The sequence below is a fragment of the Oncorhynchus clarkii genome, chromosome 32 (genome assembly GCF_045791955.1).
Source record: "Oncorhynchus clarkii lewisi isolate Uvic-CL-2024 chromosome 32, UVic_Ocla_1.0, whole genome shotgun sequence".
Lineage (NCBI taxonomy): Eukaryota > Metazoa > Chordata > Actinopteri > Salmoniformes > Salmonidae > Oncorhynchus > Oncorhynchus clarkii.
In genome coordinates this window covers 18,626,986-18,646,692 of record NC_092178.1, presented here as the reverse complement: position 1 = coordinate 18,646,692, position 19,707 = coordinate 18,626,986, and the positions used below count along the sequence as shown (strand labels likewise).

The 19,707-nt window shown below is 42.7% G+C and overlaps 1 protein-coding gene across 2 annotated transcripts in view; it reads right to left on the bottom strand.

Moving 5' to 3' along the window:
- Nucleotides 1-405: 405 nt before the first annotated feature.
- The window catches only part of LOC139391807 (solute carrier family 45 member 4-like), a 74,789-nt gene continuing 55,487 nt past the window's right edge, over nucleotides 406-19,707 (bottom strand). Inside the window, exons 4-10 of one of the 2 annotated variants that reach the window (XR_011629609.1) lie at nucleotides 14,609-14,797; nucleotides 11,891-12,070; nucleotides 10,503-11,686; nucleotides 10,093-10,192; nucleotides 8,682-8,893; nucleotides 4,459-5,525; nucleotides 406-4,320 (exon numbers count right to left, since the gene is read on the bottom strand). Coding sequence is in view for 1 of the 2 variants with exons in the window: in XM_071139364.1 (XP_070995465.1) it covers nucleotides 5,163-5,525; nucleotides 8,682-8,893; nucleotides 10,093-10,192; nucleotides 10,503-11,686; nucleotides 11,891-12,070; nucleotides 14,609-14,797 (2,228 nt within the window). In the remaining variant the exon portion in view is untranslated. Of the gene's footprint in view, nucleotides 5,526-8,681; nucleotides 8,894-10,092; nucleotides 10,193-10,502; nucleotides 11,687-11,890; nucleotides 12,071-14,608; nucleotides 14,798-19,707 lie in introns of both variants that reach the window. The other variant, XM_071139364.1, reaches the window with a different exon arrangement.

Sequence of the window (19,707 nt, the reverse complement as noted above, 5' to 3'; positions counted from 1 at the left end):
GTGGGATTGACCTGTGGTTTGACCTCAGTGATGGGCCCTTAAGTGACTAAGACTTTACTATTGTGGGACTGGAATATGGTGTGGTGGTGTCACTATTCCCACTCCCAGTTTGTATTCATTTGATTTCCCCTGATAACTGATGTTGTTGTGTCGCTTCATTTGTCCGTCTAATGCACTGATAGCTGTTGTGTCCGCTTCTTCATCTACAAGACCTTCGGACTTACTCACGTTGACCTAAAAACAAACCACCCTCTAACGTTAACATGACTTTATATTACGCTGGTACAGTTTTTCAGAGATGCTGGTGATGCAGTTTATCAGTATGTGTGTAGATACATATCTAATATTTAGTCTTCAAAATGCCATGTATGAAAGTGGAGTTTAATAATAAAGAGACAGAAGCTCTTTGGTTATTAAGAGTTTTTTTTAAAGGTGCATTCAATACAGTGTTCTTCCATACTTCTACATATGAAGGCTCAAGCATATTTACACAACGTATATAGTACTTAAAAAAACCCTAATACAAATAATCAGCTTTTTTATAGCAGCAAAATAAACTAAAATAATATTTACAACTTTCATGACAAGGTATATAGTACACTGAAAACACTCTGTTTTCCCCATGACTAAATCTTTAAAGTAACATACATGATTCATTTCATTAACAGAAAAAAATACGTATATGCAACTCACATTGTCCTAAAATCAGATGATCTTATAAAAGGTATCTTTAACATAATGAGAGATGAATAATAGCATTTTCCAATCAAAAGCAACAACAGGGAAATTGATTTTAAGAACTAGGCCTATACGTATTCAAAGATATTTCTGTGTAAAAATATGTACAATTAAATGTTGGTAATGCAGCGCGATCTCAAGCTTTGAAAGTAAAGTGAATTGTAAACCAGATGATTGTGGAGACGTAGGAACAGGAAAAACTGAGGTGAGATTGAAATCTAACACGCACACACACACACACTCATTCGCACACACTCATGTGTTTCAAACACATTCCAGTCCTCGGATTATTGTAACATGCCTCTCTTGCATTTGTTACAACTGTAAATATCTCTCTCTTTATTTGTATATCTTTAAATAAAGTGAAAGTGTCCATTTAACAAGAAAATATCTAAAAATAAATATCCACAGTTTAGATTTTTTTTCTTTTGCAAGATTATTCTTTTTTTTTCTTCAAACTTTGTATGTGCAAGTTCTGTGCAATGTAAGACCCTCTACCCATCACAAAACAACAAAGATTTTACATTCATTACTTTTTCATTGTCACCTGATGGAATCAAGGAAACTCCAACTCCCAGCAGGCCTTTCAACATAGGCCACTATCTTAACATTCCAGAGTCAACGGCAAGAGGTTCAGGAAAACTTTCATACACTTCCTTGTATCTTAGAAACACTCAAGTTGCACTTCAAGTATTCAACAATGTGTGATTCTCTTAAAAACCAAACCAATACTATGCTTCTTTAGCTACGAGTACATGGTTGTTGCTTTTCTTTTTCATATAACTATGATACACATAGGCTACATCCACCCAGGCAGTCTAAAAGTTCACCTGACCCCAGTCTTAACACTTCCACCCTTGCTTACTGAGGCAGAAAACATTATTGCAACGATTGACAGATTTGTCAAAAAACTTGATGCTCCGTTTGTTTTCACTTCAAGTTTGGTATAAATCTCCTCGACACTGAAAAGATGTCAGCTTATTGTTTTTCAGTTTTACACTTATTAATACAGGTTAAATTACACTTGCACAAATCTACCTCTATGGATTAACATGTATCCTAAACGAGAGACGACAGAGCGATGTACTCTAACTGTCTAATATAATAAACACGTAGTAGAAGGAAGCCATATCTCGTATACGGTAAGTATTCCTGTAGAAACACAGCCAACCTGGATAGTTTTTGGGTCGTCCCAGCTCTAGAGAGCCCTAAGAAGGCTCTGGTTAAACCTCCTGGGACCTGTCACAGCAGAGACACATGGACCTGTAAAGCCATAACCAGCATATACGCTCAATGCAACAGACACACCAGCTGGACATTTAACCCCAATGAGTTTTACAGTGGAGCTCTACTTCCTCCACTTGCTTCCACCCTCAGCCCACCATGTCTTCTATACAAGAATGAAACTGAGCCCCCATTCCAGCTCAGGGTATACAGTGCATTTGGAAAGTATTCTGACCCCTTGACTTTTTCTACATTTTGTTGTTACACTCATCAATCTATACACAATACCTAACAATGACAAAGCATTTTTGCAAATGTATAAACCCCCCCTGGAAATATCACGTTTACATAAGTATTCAGAACTTTTACTCAGTACTTTGTTGAAGCACCTTTGGCAGCGATTACAGCCTCAAGTCTTCTTGGGTTTGATGCTACAAGCTTGGCACACCTGTATTTTGGGAGTTTCTCCCATTCTTCTCTACAGATCCTCTCAAGCTCTGTCAAGTTGGATTGGAAGCGTTGCTGCACAGCTATTTTCAGGTCTCTCCGGGGATGTTCAATCGGGTTCAAGTCCGGGCTCTGGCTACTTAAGGACATTCAGAGACTTGTCCCAAAGCCACTCCTGCATTGTCTTGGCTGTGTGCTTAGGGTCGTTGTCCTGTTGGAAGGTGAACCTTCGCCCCAGTCTGAGGTCCTGAGCGCTCTGGAGCAGATTTTCATCAAGGATCTCGCTGTACTTTGCTCCGCTCATATTTCCCTCGATCCTGACTATTCTCGCAGTCCCTGCCTCTAAAAAACATCCCCACAGCATAATGCTGCAACCATAATTCTTCACTGTAGGGATGGTGCCAGGCTTCCACCAGGCATGAGATTTGGCATTCAGGCCAAAGAAGTCAATCTTGGCTTCATCAGACCAGAGAATCTTGTTTCTCATGGCCTGAGAATCCTTTAAGTGCCTTTTAGCAAACTCCAAGCAGGCTGTCATGTGCCTTTTAGTGAGGAGTGGCTTCCGTCTAGCCACTCTACCATAAAGGCCTGATTGGTGGAGTGCTGCAGAGATGGTTGTCCTTCTGGAAGGTTCTCCCATCTCCACAGAGGAACTCTGTCAGAATGACCATAGGGTCACTGCCCTTCTCCCCCAATTGCTAAGTTTGGCCGGGCGACCAGCTCTGGGAAGAGTCTTGGTGGTTACAGACTCCTTCCATTTTAAGAGTGATGGAGGCCACTGTGTTCTTGGGGACCTTCAATGCTGCAGACATATTTTGGTACCCTTCCCCAGATAAGTGCCTCGACACAATCCTGTCTCGGAGCTCTACGAACAATTTGTTCAACCTCATGGCTTGGTTTTTGCTCTGACATGCACTGTCAACTGTAGGACCTTATATAGACAAGTGTGTGCCTTTCAAATCATGTCCAATCAATTGAATTTACCACAGGTGGACTCCAATCAAGTTGTAGAAACATCTCAAGGATGATCAACGGAAACAGGATGCACCGGAGCTCAATTTTGAGTTTCATAGCAAAGGGTCTGAATACTTATGTAAATAAGGTATTTCTGTTTTTTATTTTTAATACATTTTCAAAAATGTCTAAACCTGTTTTCGGCTTTGTCATTGTGGGGTATTTTATTTAGATTGATAAGGAAAAAACTCAATTTAATCAATTTTAGAATAAGGCTGTAATGTAACAAAATGTGGAAAAATTAAAGGGGTCTGAATACTTTCCCAATGCACTGTATGTAGGCCATGCAGAGCCAACATGGCAGGTTAGCATTTAGCTAGGGCTGCTTCCGAGCACAGCCCAACTCGCCACATGGCCCAAACTATGCAGCAACCAGGTTTCTAAAATGTAAACAGACTACAAAAGTGAGAGGATATTACTCTTCTTTTAAGACCCATTACTTCGTTTTCAATCAGTTAGAAACTGAAAATAGAAGACCTATGTGGTAGGAAAAGAGCCAACTTCAATTCCTGCACAGTTTAAGTTCTGCTTAGGGGCTCCTCCCCCAACCCTCCATCTAACCGCACTCCCACATTTGACAAACATCTAGCTAGTTTTAGTAACATCCTCAAAAAAAGGACAACAGCTGAAATTGTGCAGCGAGTGACACAATCCATTAACATTGCTTTTGAAACAAGAGAAAGAAAAATAAGTAGTAGTAAGGGAAATTAAGCGCAAAATCTGTTTCTTCTCACTGAGACAGAAAAGCGCTCCTCAGCTTCTCTCCTTTGTTTGGTATGCACTCCTTCGTAACTCCAACGCAGCACTTAGATTCTTTCTCTTGAGCATTTTCTTAAAGTGTTTCTGTTCTCCGTCAATGGTAATGCCCTTGAGGACGTGATCTCCGAAGGATTTATACTGAAAGGTGGAAAATAGGATCCTTAGTATAAATTACTAAAGAGGATAAAGATATCTATGTGTAGATATAGTGTAACTGGTCTTAGTATGTGACAACTTAGTATGTGCTAAAATAAAATAAATAAGATAACTATTTACCAAACAATGCCTTCTTTCGCTCCTCACTTTGGAGATGCTCTCCTAAAGAAGAAATCTCCTCCTTATACCTGTGCCGTTTCCTCTTAAAGCCACTAAAAACCTTTAAAGTCAAAAAGTAAAACATCAACCCTGTAAATTATACCGGGCCTGGCCACATTTGGTGATTACAATGTCCTTCTGCAATATCATGTCAAAAATATATAGAGTAAAATAAACTAAATAAAATGTTCAATCAAAAGGAAGAGCAATTTTCAGTATTTTCAAATGATTCACTTATTAGAAGAATAAAATATCTCTTAAACTATTTTTGACCCATGAATGGAAGTGCAAGAGTGAAGTGCATGTCTTTTCGAGAGATCCCAGTTCAGCGTGTGAACGACGGTCGGTCGCGTGTGTATCCATTGTCCCCTGATCTGTCCTATCCAGTCGGACCGCCTTGATGGCGGCTCCTGGTGGCCCTGAGAGGGAGAGATGATTGTCCTCTCCTCGCCACACCACAGTCCTGAGACCGCGACACATATTAAATGAAAAAAGTAAAAATGAAACTTTAAAACATCCTGGCCCATGTGTCTCAGAGAAAGAGCAGGTCGGTCAAGCCCATGCCATGCAGCACAGTCTTCGGTGGCGGAAAAGGGAATGTCAGTTTTTATTTATATTTTTTGTTGATGTCGTTTGCATTGCTATGGTAACAGTAACCCCCTCCATCACAGAGTGGATTCGCACTCCACTTTACACGTAGTGGTGGCGGCGCCTTTCTTGGTCAGTTTTAGAACACTGGGTTTCTCTGTGCTGCTGTTATCAGAGGAGGACCCTGTTAAAGCTTTCTGCTCACCCTTGGCCTCCGCATCGCCGTGGCTCGGGTAGATGACCAGGAACCAGGCGGTGAGGAAACCCAGGAAGGAGCCGCCGGACGCCACCATAGGGATGACCCGCACGCTACCTGTGGCGTCCACCGCCGCGCCCAGTGCCGATGCCACTAGGATCTGGGAGATGTACACCTGGCATGACAGGATGGCACAGTCGATGCCGAAGCCCCGCTTGGAGTTCCCTGGGCTGTGGTGGATGTACTGGGAGAGGGGGAAAGAGAGAGGGGAAAGGGGGGAAGAGAGAGGGGAAAGGGGGGAAGAGAGAGGGGAAAGGAGGGAAGAGAGCAGGAGAGAAGGGGGAAGAGAGCAGGAGAGAAGAGACATGGTATCAAATAATTGCCAAGTTGTCATTGTAAAATACAATGTTTTTTTAACTGACTGACTTGTACCTGGTTAAATAAATTATAAAACATTCTTTAGAGATTTGTATATAATGGAGCTATGATATTAACCTGTATAACCTGTTCCGGCATGTTCTGATGGAATCTGGCCTTTAAATGCTCTATTAGTCTTGGCATAGTGACATAAAGGTTTACGTTTCTGGATCTTTTTATGGCTTGACACCACAGCATACAGCCTGGAGGTTATCATAACAGTCAGCAGATGAAACATTACCACTTTCTGTTGGCATCTTCAAATCTGTCCTCTTGGATGTGGGCCTGCAATAACGTCCTTCAGCAGATGTTACCTCTAATGTCTAGTGTATGTGATTTAAAGTGTATCTAATGAGACATCAACTACGTACCCTATGTATACTAAACAACATCTTGGAACATGTGGTTTAAAAAAATCTTGACACCAAATGTTGTATGGATTGCTGCCAATGATTTGATTAACCTGATTTTAATTCACACTGTGTGAAAAGTGAATAGCATTTCTTCTGAACATCATCTGTTATATAATTGATCCAGTCTACTAACTAACCTGTTATCAGCATGTTACTAACTAACTAACCTGTTAGTGTGTAACTAACTAAGTATAAGTAACCTGTTATATCAGTGTGTTACTAACTAACTAACTAGCTAACCTGTTATATATGTGTGTTACTAACTAACCTGTTATTTCAGTGTGTAACTAACTAACTAACCTGTTATATATGTGTGTGTTACTAACTAACCTGTTATATCAGTGTGTAACTAACTAACTAACCTGTTATATCAGTGTGTAACTAACTAACTAACCTGTTATATCACTGTGTAATTAACCTGTTATATCAGTATGTTACTAACTAATTAACTAACCTGTTATATCAGTGTGTAACTAGCTAACCTGTTATCTCAGTGTGTTACTTTATAACTAACCTGTTATATCAGTGTGTAACTAACTAGTTATATCAGTGTGCAACTAACTAACCTGTTATATCAGTGTGCAAGTAACTAAACTGTTATATCAGTGTGTAACTAACTAGTTATATCAGTGTGCAAATAACTAACCTGTTATATCAGTGTGTCACTAACTAACCTGTTATATCAGTGTGTAACTAACTAGTTATATCAGTGTGCAACTAACTAACCTGTTATATCAGTGTGTAACAAACTAACTAACTAACCTGTTATATCAGTGTGTAATTAACCTGTTATATCAGTGTGTAACTAACTAACTAACTAACCTGTTATATCAGTGTGTAACTAACTAACTAACTAACCTGTTATTTCAGTGTGTAACTAACTAACTAACCTGTTATATCAGTGTGTTACTAACTAATTAACTAACCTGTTATATCAGTGTGTAACTAGCTAACCTGTTATATCAGTGTGTAACTAGCTAACCTGTTATATCAGTGTGTAACTAACCTGTTATATCAGTGTGCAACTACCTAACCTGTTATATCAGTGTGTAACTAACCTGTTATATCAGTGTGCAACTACCTAACCTGTTATATCAGTGTGTAACTAACTAACCTGTTATCTCAGTGTGTTACTAACTAACTAACCTGTTATATCAGTGTGCAACTAACTAACCTGTTATATCAGTGTGCAACTAACTAACCTGTTATATCAGTGTGTCACTAACTAACATGTTATATCAGTGTGTTACTAACTAACCTGTTATATCAGTGTGTAATTAACCTGTTATATCAGTGTGTAACTAACTAACTAACTAACCTGTTATATCAGTGTGTAACTAACTAACTAACTAACCTGTTATATCAGTGTGTAACTAACTAACTAACTAACCTGTTATATCAGTGTGTAACTAACTAGTTATATCAGTGTGCAACTAACTAACCTGTTATATCAGTGTACAACTAACTAACTAACCTGTTATATCAGTGTGTAACTTATTAACTGTTATATCAGTGTGTAACTAACTAACCTGTTATATCAGTGTGTAACTAATTAACTGTTATATCAGTGTGTAACTAACTAACTAACCTGTTATATCAGTGTGTAACTAATTAACTGTTATATCAGTGTGTAACTAACTAACTAACCTGTTATATCAGTGTGTAACTAACTAACCTGTTATCTCAGTGTGTTACTAACTAACTAACCTGTTATATCAGTGTGCAACTAACTAACCTGTTATATCAGTGTGCAACTAACTAACCTGTTATATCAGTGTGTCACTAACTAACATGTTATATCAGTGTGTTACTAACTAACCTGTTATATCAGTGTGTAATTAACCTGTTATATCAGTGTGTAACTAACTAACTAACTAACTAACCTGTTATATCAGTGTGTAACTAACTAACTAACTAACCTGTTATATCAGTGTGTAACTAACTAGTTATATCAGTGTGCAACTAACTAACCTGTTATATCAGTGTACAACTAACTAACTAACCTGTTATATCAGTGTGTAACTTATTAACTGTTATATCAGTGTGTAACTAACTAACCTGTTATATCAGTGTGTAACTAATTAACTGTTATATCAGTGTGTAACTAACTAACTAACCTGTTATATCAGTGTGTAACTAATTAACTGTTATATCAGTGTGTAACTAACTAACTAACCTGTTATATCAGTGTGTAACTAATTAACTGTTATATCAGTGTGTAACTAACCTGTTATATCAGTGTGTAACTAATTAACTGTTATATCAGTGTGTAACTAACTAACTAACCTGTTATATCAGTGTGTAACTAATTAACCTGTTATATCAGTCTGTAACTAACTAACCTGTTATATCAGTGTGTAACTAACTAACCTGTTATATCAGTGTGTGTACTAACTATTATAGATCCTTACCTCTTTCATCTCATGGTATTGTCCCAGGAGTACTAACTAGTATAGACCCTTACCTCTTTCATCTCATGGTATTGTCCCAGGAGTACTATCTAGTATAGATCCTTACCTCTTTCATCTCATGGTATTGTCCCAGGAGTACTATCTAGTATAGATCCTTACCTCTTTCATCTCATGGTATTGTCCCAGTAGGGCATAAGGGCAGTAGGAGATGCTCATGGAGATGATGCCCATGCTGCTGATCATCACCATGGAGACATAGACGTTGGGGAAGATGGCCATGACGGCCGTACCGATGGAGAAGCCCAGCGTACCCAGGACGTAGATAACCTTGATGCTCAGGTCAAAGTTGTCCAGGTACTTCTGCAGTAAGGCTGAAATAATACAATATAATAGTTTATAAACAAGGGGAGGCCAAATCATTTTATAAAGCCCTTTTTACATCAGCAGTTGTCACAAAGTGCTTTAAAGATACTTAGCCTAAACCCACAAAGAGCAAGCAATGCAGATCAGAAGCACAGTGGCCAAGGCCTGAACCTACAAAGATGCCTAGATTTCATATGGCCTCGTATAAAAGTTGGTTTATTTACAAGAGAGGCGACTCCTGTAAGTCTTATCCACGCTGTGGTTCAACTAGACGACATTCACCATGATTAAGTGACCAGCAATTAGTAAAGATTTCCTCTTGTGACTTACGCTGGGTGTTTAGGTGCTGGGTTGCTGTGCAGTTCTTTGTGAATAGTCCAATTATAAAAAGCACTACAATTTATTTTGACTAATTGAGTGACTATCACTTGCGCAGATCATCTCAGCTCACTGGCTTGTCATAGTCTAACCGTCCAGCATGCGAACAGAGCGACAGATAGCACATCGACTGCAGACTGAACACATTGTTTAGAAAGGACTTTATGGCTGCCTCAAAGCACACAGACCTGCACAAGCCTGTGTCTGGGCCCTGTGCGCTCAGCCTGGTCTCATAGACTAGACGCAACATAGTAAAAGTTAATCCAGGACACTCAACTTAGTATGATATGTTATGTTTGGTATGGTTACATAAGACAGATGGTTACTTAAAGGAAAAAAAAGTAGCGTGGGTGGGCGTATAACGCGAACGTCTAGCAACCCAAAGGTTGCAAGTTCGAATCTCATCACGGACAACTTTAGCATTTGCGCTAATTAGCTACTTTGCAACTACTTATCGTGTTTTAGCTAAGCCTTCAACCTAACTCCTAAACTTAACCCTAACCTTAACCCTAGCCTAGCTAACGTTAACCAGCTAGCTAACGTTAGCCACCTAGCTCAAATTCCTAACATACTGTAGTTTTTGCAAATTTGTAACATATTGTACATTTTGCACATTTGTAACGCTTACCATACGAAATGTAACATATCATAGTAAATGGAGTGTCTCAGATTTACATACAGAATAAAACAAAATGCTCTGAGACCAGGTTGGTGCACTCAGTTATTGGTCACTTAATTCATTTGTTAGTTTATTAGTTAGTTAGTTCATTTGTCCATCCTTCCATTCATTCATCCATCCATTCATTCTACTCAATGACTGGTCAGTGACCTGAGCAGGAGGCAGCGGTCAAGGCATAGATGACCAGCCCCCAGCAGCCCATCTGAACTCCTTTGTGGTAGTTCTGCAGTTCCGTGGAGTTAGCGGGAGCCTGGAGAGAGGAGGGAAAACAACAGCTTTAGTTAGGGATAGAGAATGGGAGGCCGGTATCCCAGAGGTTAGAGAGAGGCGGGCCAGCAACCAGAGGGTATCCGGTTCAAATCCCAGGTCGGCAAAAAATATCTGGTGGGGAGTGAACTGGCAACCGGAGATTGAGTTTGTGTGATTAATAGTTATTTATTTGCAGAAGACATCAAAAAAAGACATGTACATTTATGTCCAAATAAATACTTTGCCCACATAAATACAACAGGCTATATAATAACGTGGCATATTGGTCCTTGGCGTCCCAGTAGCCTTACCGTGGGGTCGCCGTGATAGATGACCTGGCCCATGAAGTCAGTGTAGAAGACGGCCTCAGCGATGATGGAGAACCAGGTGAGGAGATGACAGACACAGAGCCTCATCAGCTCTGGAGGCATCTTCAGCATGGACAGCCACAGCAGCCTGACCGTGGTCTCCGTCTCCCCCTCCTCACTCTCTGTGTCCCCGCTGGAGTTGGTGTTGCCTGACTGGTGTCGCGCTCTGGGGTTCTGCTGTCTCCTCTTCTGTCTCCGCTGCACCTCGTAGATGTCGTTCAAGCTGCGCGAGGGCTTGATGAGCAGCGCGGCGTTGGCTCGCCGGTAGCGGTAGCGGTGGGAGCCCACGCGGCCGTAGTAGGAGAAGGTGCAGGACGGCTGGCGGTAGAAGATGTGTCGGCGGTGCCGCATGGAAGCGTTTGTGCTGGCCGAGTTCTTCATGACCATGTGGGCATGCCCGTTGGCGCCCTGGCCCAAGCCGTTGGCATGCGCCCGGCCATTTGGCGTCTTCTGCTCGTTGAGCTGGTTGTTGAGAAGCGCCTCTTCCCCATCGCGGTCCTGCTCCTGCAGGAACTGTGACAGCCGGCAGATCTTTTTGGAGGTTTTGAGGAGGTCCTGGCTGCCTGTGCTGCTGCTGCGGCGTGGTGGAGAGCCGTGGTAGGACGACAGGCGGTCAGCAAAGATGGAGGGCTCGATGTGAAGCAGGGACAGAGCGTCGTGGTCAAGGTGATCCAGTGTGGCGTCGGCCATTTGCAGCACTGAGTCCGACTTGGACCTCACCATCTCCACATCCAGGAAGTCCATGTCCATGTCGTGCAATGAGCGCCCATCCTCTTCCCCATCACCATCCCTGTAGAACTCATAACGGTCGTAACGATCACAAGGGTCGTAGATGTCGTCCTCTCCAATGAGCTCCATGTGGGGGGTGTTGTGGCCATGAAGCTTCCCTGGGGAGCAGTTGGCCTTGTGGGCCGTGGAAGAAGCGGCGTCGGCCTCCTCGTCCAGCCGGTCCTGCTGGGGGCTGTACCGCTGCTCTTCAATGCTGAACAGATGCAGCGCCACAGAGATAGTGAACAAGATGGCGGCAAAGAAGAAGAGGATCTGCTCCTGGGACTTGAAGATTGAGCCCAGGAATGTGTGGGTCCAGTCCAGACCGCCTAGCGCGTAGCCCACTGCTCCCCCACAACCTGGCCCAGGCACACACATGCAAAATACACAAACACACAATTAGCATCTCTAATAACACAACATAGCATGGATCTCCGTTTCAGCTGAATTTCCTGTTTGAGAATATTCAATTTCTTAAAACTTTCACAGACATCACAGACAAAGGTATGGGCATGGAAACATCCTGAAATACAAGGTGAGTGCTACTAAGACGTGTGCTGTACCAGAGGAGAAGGCGTGGATGTTGAGGGCCATGTCTTGTTCTTCAGTGTCTGCCACATCTAGTAGGTAGGCCCTTATGGGACCCTCTGTTGCGTCTGCACTGAAGTCCAGCACTACTACACCGAGCACCGTCAGAACAATCCCTATGGGCTGGTTATTTGGCACGTCGCCGACGGCAAGTCCTGGAACACAACCAGAGACAGAGTTAGTATCCTAGCTGGTACAACACCTTCAGAAAACCATAGGCCTAATTCACAGACAGAAAGTTCGCCACAGAGACCACCACATCCTGCCAATCCAGTATACATATTGATAAGATATATCCATCCTAGTTACTTTGCAGCTCTGCAACTATGAGAACACAGCTGGATCGAGATATTCACATGTGAATCAATACCCGAATGGTGGATTACAATTATGGCATGCAACTGCCTTCTAACACACACACACACACACACCACACACACACACACACACACACACACACACACACACACAAAGGTCAATCGTAGCCGTATATGGTATATTCCACCTCAGAGGCCAGGAAGAACACAATAAGGTTGATTGGATGATCACCCTCAGGGCTACAGCGAATATCTAGATTGTTGCAGTGTGATGAAAACCTAACTCCATGTATTGAAAGCAGTAACCCCCTCAACATACTCTCAACATTTCATGACTAGAACCAAGGAAATGTTTTCAAAATAGCTTCTGAACTTTTGAAAATGGTATGTTCGTTAATGGTAAAATATGGCAAGTTTTTTTTCTTAATTTCCTGAAAATGTTCTGTTTTGTAAATAAGAGGTTTTCATCCAACAGCGACAATATGATACCTTGTCAGTGTATACTCTTTAAAGAGACTCCTACACTGGTTCACGCCAATGCAGAGTTATCAGTACAAGCTGCACGCGTGAATCAAATGTATCAAAATATCCTCTAAAAATAAACACTAGCCAGAAAGGTTGTGCTTCACTGGTGTAAAACATTGTTCCTGTAATGTAAGTGTCATTAGTGTCATTGCAAATCTGGCCTACTGTGAATTATTTCACTGGGAATCTACACTCTTAGTTGTAAACTCCCATTTACTACTTCCATCAAAACATTGAGCCCAGAGGAACTCCCCATTGCCAGGACACAACAACAAACAAGTCATTATTCCAACTTTCTCATTAAAGGGACAACGCTCTTTGGAAAATATTTAGCCAATTAACAACGACCACAGAGGAAGAGAAGTGTAAAAGTTGAAGGGAAAAAAGAGGTGTAGTACTGAAGTCTGTACTGTCTGAGTCAGTGTGTATGTAGTAAGCAAAGACTTTCTTCCTGACAATGGAGTGGCTGACGGACCGACGAGCAGCGTGCTAGCGCTGGAGACAGGAAGCGGCTCCAGATAGGCAATGAAAGGTAAGAAAGGGGGCACAACAGGAAACGTTTCCCTGTGAACTGGTTCCTAGTCCTTTCCCATGTCACAGAGACTGACAGGGTTCACACACACCGTTCGGCCCAGCAGGTCAGCGTACACCGGAGTCTGTAGCCTATGACCCACAGCACTGAGACCTGAGCTGGGGGTGATGACGCACAAATAGCCACTCTGGTAGGGCTATAATGAGGGCACTGCTCCCTTCCACTACTACCAGACTCTTCAGTACTAATTGGTTGACTATCCTGAAGCCGGCAGCAAATCAACTCTACGGGATATCTATTGATCTTCCCCTCTGCTGTGCCTTTCAAGCACGGAGCAAACTGGAACCCTTCTCTCCCCCTCTTCCGCCTGCACAGATAGTGGCACTTAGGATCACTTCCACTGATAATGACAATGAGGAGCCAGTAGGTTAATGTAGGACGTGAAACTCCTGATAGAAGTGGAACTTGATGTGTGTGTGTTGCATTAGAACACTTGACGTTATAGAAGCAGGCTCTCTTTTTACTCTGGTTTCTACTCAGGAGAACCACATTAGTGAGACACAGCCAGAGATAATTTTTGATTCAATATGCTTCATATCACAACTCACACTTCAGAAGACTGCTTATTAGGTGAGGCTAAAAGATTGACTGACTGGCTGACTGATTGACCGGCTGGCTGGCTGGCTGGCCGGCTGACTGGATGACATCATGGATAACAACAGAGGATGTCATTAGCCTATTCTGTGAACTCAATCACTTTCCTGTCACACACACAGGCAACAAGGGTTTAAACTGCCAGATAGGACTTGACGGGTAATTTGAGATGGTTTTAGAAGGTATTGTATTGTATTGTATCTCAGTTGGTGTGTATGTGTGGGTGGGAGTGTGCCTGTCATGTTTTTCAACTCCCGAAGTCTATAGGGTTAGTGTGAATTCCTGTCCCGAATAGAGGATGTGGCTGTGTAGCGGGGTCTCAGATGACGTCGCGTCCTCTGCTCCAGCAGGTGACTGCCAGTGCTTCTGTAAAGTGAGGCCTTTCATCTCAACACAATTGTGTAAAAACAGCAAATGCAGCTGAGGATGGTTGAATCTAATAACCTAACTTCTCTAAACTGGCAAGCTGCCCAACTGAATAGATTTGATCAATCATTGATCAATCATTTATGTTTTAACGATCAAACTTTTGACCTTAACCTATAGTGACAATGTAACAATGTAGTAACAATTTCGGGTATTGAATTCCTGGTGGAGTACACAGCAGCTCTTTCTACAGGCCTCGTCTCACCTTTCTCCCGCCGCCCCCCAACTCCCAGTCTCACCTATGAGTGACCCGTTGAGGAAGAGTGCTACTCCAAACAACACCCCCACACACAGGGCCAGGATGAAAGGGCGTCGCCGGCCCCATTTCAGGGTGCAGCGATCGCTGGCGGAGCCAATCAGAGGTGTGAAGATCAGACCCAGAATGGGGCTCAGGAACCACGTCAGACTGTAATACTGTTCTGGAAGACCTGGAGAGGAGATAGACAGGAAGGAAACAAGGGGTATAAGGTTATGGTTTATCATAATCATCATCATCCAAACAGGCAGCACTTTGGAACTGTGTGGAGCATAGATGCATATAGGATCACTGTTCTGGACGTGTAGTACACAGGATCAAAAAATAGAACATGTACTTTACGAGCTAGTATCCCAGACTAAAACCACACCCGATGGAGATTCTCTACTGGACTGCACGTACACTATATACACATGAAAGTATGTGGACACCCCTTCAAAATAGTGGATTTGGCAATTGCACCCACACCCGTTGCTGACAGGTGTATAAAATCGAGCACACAGCCATGCAATCTCCATAGACAAACATTGGCAGTAGAATGGCCTTACTGAAGAGCTCAGTGACTTTCAACGTGGCACCGTCATAAGATGCCACCTTTCCAACAAGTCACTTCGTCAAATTTCTGCCCTACTAGAGCAGCCCCGGTCAACTGTAAGAGCTGTTATTGTGAAGTGGAAATGTCTAGGAGCAACAACGGCTCAGCCCCGAAGTGGTAGGCCACACAAGCTCACAGAACGGGACCGCCGAGTGCTTAAAGCACGTAGCACGTAAAAATCATCTGTCCTTGGTTGCAACACTAACTACAGAATTCCAAGCTGCTTCTGGAAGCAGTCAGTACAAAAACTGTTTCTTCGGGAGCTTCATGAAATGGGTTTCCATGGCCGAGCAGCTGCACACAAGCTTAAGATCACCATGCACAATGCCAAGCGTCGGCTGGAGTGGTGAAAAGCTCGCCGCCATTGGACTCTGGAGCAATGGAAATGCGTTCTCTGGAGTGATGAATCACGCTTCACAATCTAGCAGTCCGACGGATGAATCTGGGTTTGGCGGATGCCAGGAAAACGCTACCTGCCTCAATGCATAGTGCCAACAGTTTGATGGAGGAGGAATAATGGTCTGGGGCTGTTTTTCATGGTTCATGCTAGGCCCCTTAGTTCCAATTAAGGTAAATCTTAATGCTACAGCATACAATTTGATTCTGTGCTTCCAATTTTGTGGCAACAGTTTGGGGAAGGCCCTTTCATGTTTCAGTATGACAATGCCCCCATGCACAAAGCAAGGTCCATAAAGAAATGGTTTTTCAAGATGGTTGTGAAAGAACTTGACTGGCCTGCACAGAGCCCTGACCTCAATCCCATCTAACACGTTTGGGATGAATTGGAACTCAGACTGCGAGCCAGGCCTAATCACCCAACATCAGTACCCAACCTCGCGAATGCTCTCGTTGCTGAATGGAAGCAAGTTGCCACAGCAATGTTCCATCATCTAGTGCAGTGGTTCTCAATCCTGGTCCTGGGGACCCAAAGGGCTGCACATTTTTGTTTTTGCCCTAACACTACACACCTGATTCAAATCATCAAAGCCTTTTGATGAGTTGATCATTTTAATCAGCTGTGTAGTATTAGGGCAAAAACAAATAAGGTGCAGTCCTTTGGGTCGCCAGGACCAGGATTGAGAACCAGTGATCTAGTGGAAAGCCTTCCCAGAAAAGTGGAGGCGGTTCTAGCAGCAAATGGGGGACCTACTCCATATTAATAAGATGTTCAATGAGTAGGTGTCCACATACTTTTGGTCATGTAGTGTATTTTTTAGTCCAGGCCCTAGATTAACTTTTTGTGACAGTGTGAACTGTTTGTGACCATATTGACCTAGACTAGGTGATCTAGGCTATGGTCTAGCCAGAAGAGAGAAGTAGAAACCCAAACAGGTGTAATATTTGGCACTGTGTGGACATACATGAGTGGGGACAACATCAGGCTGGTATAGCCTTACCTCAGACCAGGAAGGATTGAAGCAAGCTTGGTCTTTATACCCAGACTGATTTTATTCCCTTTTCTGAATTCCAATAGGCTCCAATAAGAAGCTAACAGTAAATAAAGCTATTTGGTACACAGTCCAGTGCAGCCCAGTTGTACTTGTAGTAATCCTGATCCTCTCTGTGTGGCTGGCTATGCTGGCAGACTTCCCTCCGGCTGGCTCTGACCAGCCCAGCCACAATACACCTTTCATTGTTAGGGGGGGAACAGTGTGTGTTTGTTTCCTGCTGCTCTGAGAGAGGTGACCTATATAGGAGAGAGGGCAGGCCTCTGACATGTGCCCACGTCTGGCTCTGGGAAGCAGCCAATACACAGTACAGTACTATACAGTAAACTGATAGAATCAGCTGAGCAGGGTTGTGAGAGAAACATGGCGGAATGAGATCAGCAGTTTTACATGAATGTGTGTGTGAAATAAGTGTTGTGTGTGTGTCTTCGATCACAGCAGTGTGTATACTTATGAACCCAGTCATAAGCCTTATATGGAGCTCAGGTCATGAGAATAAATCCACACAAACATAGATACTGGTGAGAGGCTGTCTCTAGGTGAAATGAGGTAGAGGTCATATGATAATAAGGATCATCAGGGCTGTGAAGCTCTCATCCCTCGATTATACACGCATGTTAAATGCACATACACACAGGCACGCACACACAGTATAGGCCTAATGATAATATCACAATTGTAAAAGACAATAACATAATAATAAATTAATACAACCACAGGCAAATGATCAAATAAGGAAATAGGCTTTTTAACATTATCCTCAAGATACCTAAAAGGGATACTTCAGGATTTAGGAAATGAATCAGATGAACTCATGGATACCATCTTTATGTCTCTGCATCCAGTATTAAGGAAGTTAGAGGTAGTTCCACAAGCCAATGCTAACTTGCGTTTGCAGAACTAGCATGCTAGCAGTTATAATAGACTTCCAGTCATTGTACTAACGCTGGTTAAAAACTTCCTTTCAAACTGCACGCAGAGACATACAAATGGTATCCATGAGTTCATCCGACTCTGGGGAAGTAGATAAAGGGCTTCATTGACAAAATCCTGATGTATCACTTTAAGATACCCAAGATTACCCTCTCTTTTCACAACTAGCCCAGGGACTACAGATAAAAAGCTGGTGCAATGGCATTGTGTACATGGTCCCTTAGAAATAAACAAATCAAATACAAACACAGGGGATTACAGGTTATAGCTCCCAATGATTCCACACTTCGGAATTCCTCAAGTCCTGTCACCTCAGTCCAGACACACAAACACATATTACGTAACCCCTAAACAGCACGTAGCTGGTGATTAAGGTTATGTAAAAGGGGAAGAGATTGGGGACGTCTTAAAGGAGGTAAAGTCAGACTGATGGACACAACCCAAGAACCTGAGATCCACATTCAAACAACACACCGTCAGTAACACTGAATCTGAACGGACTAAACCTCAGCAAAGCCAATTATACCCATTAGACACTGTCATATGTATAGACACCTTTCAGACACCTTTCACCTTCAGTCTTGTAGGCATCTTTTTTGCACAATTCACACACCCCTAGTCAGGCTATGCATGCCATACTCATAGTCAATTTGCTTCACATACTCTTTTCATTGGTCACACCATTGTAATTATCCAATAAAACAACAGGTAAATCAATGAAGACAGACAAAAGCCTAGCCTCAGGCCATATTTCCATAGGAAACCAATGAACTGAATGGAGGGGCTATCCAGAGGTGTGTAGTGCACTGACTGTTGAGGGTGTAAGACATGAGATCAACACCCTCTATATATAGATGCTGATTAGGCTCAGGGGGGGGGACCAGGGTGGAGGTTGTTGAGAGGAAGGACAGGGACAGGGAGCCTGGCCAGAGAATCAGTCCACAGGCTGGACGACACAGAGCCACGTTGCTCTTTAATCCTCCCATCGGTCTGGTCATAACAGAATTGAGGCGCGGGACAGGACAGGGATGGCACGAACACATGCACATACACTCTCTCATCTTTTCTGGGCTATTAAAGGCTAACTGTCATCTCACTGACTGACGTCGGCCAAAGTATCCCTGTTACGTAGTGTGATTGCTGAATGACAAGGCAGCTTTGGTGATGTGGGCCAAATCATTAGTTACTGGCCAGGCACAGAATGGAGTCCTGGTGTATACAAATCGTAGTATGCTAGTAATATGCATGCAATATGTTGATGGCCACGGCATGATTTTCATTCATCCATCATCTTATCCAACAAATTTGATATTTGGAAACATTTTGTCACACTGAATTATACCAGCTATCCATTCTTAGTTTAGGTTCCGCAAAACAACGTAAACAAAGTTAGACGAGGCCACGCCCCCTCATCGTGTTAGACGAGGCCACAACCCCTCATCATGCCCTCTCCACAGATAGGTTGTTTTGCAAGTGTGTATTCCTGTGCAGTGACCCATGTTTTGGGCACTGGAATGCTACAATAGCAGATGAACACTTTAGACACTAGGCTAGTTAAAGGTTCTGATCATTCTAATGACAGATGGATTGACCAGAGAGAAACAGTAAGAGTAGGGTGTTTTCACACTTGGACCCATTCAGCAAATTTTTGGAAACTCAGTGCGGTGTGCTTAATTTTTGGTGCAGTATGAACACTCCACAGGAACTTGGACCCCTCAAAAGAGCCCCCAAAGTGAACCGAACTAAGACCATCTCGAGAAGTGGTCGGAGTTCGGTTCGCTTGAATTCCAGGATCCGGTTCCCTTTTTTAGGGCAATGTGAAAACCAAGCTACCCAGGTTCGCTTGACACTATTCCCGCACCATACTCTACTGCAACACTGTTCCCCCTGACATAACCTCTCACATTTCTGCCACAAGAGAGATGATGTGCAGGTTAGCATAAAAATCACTTTTTGGATGTTGATTAGCGATTGTCAAGGACACACAGAAATGACTGAATTGTGATTTTACTTCAGATTATTTGTTTGCAACATCTGATCTATAGGCTAAGATAGCTTCATAAACTGTATATTCGATTGAAGGGTTTGAATAGTGTGAGAGGGCAA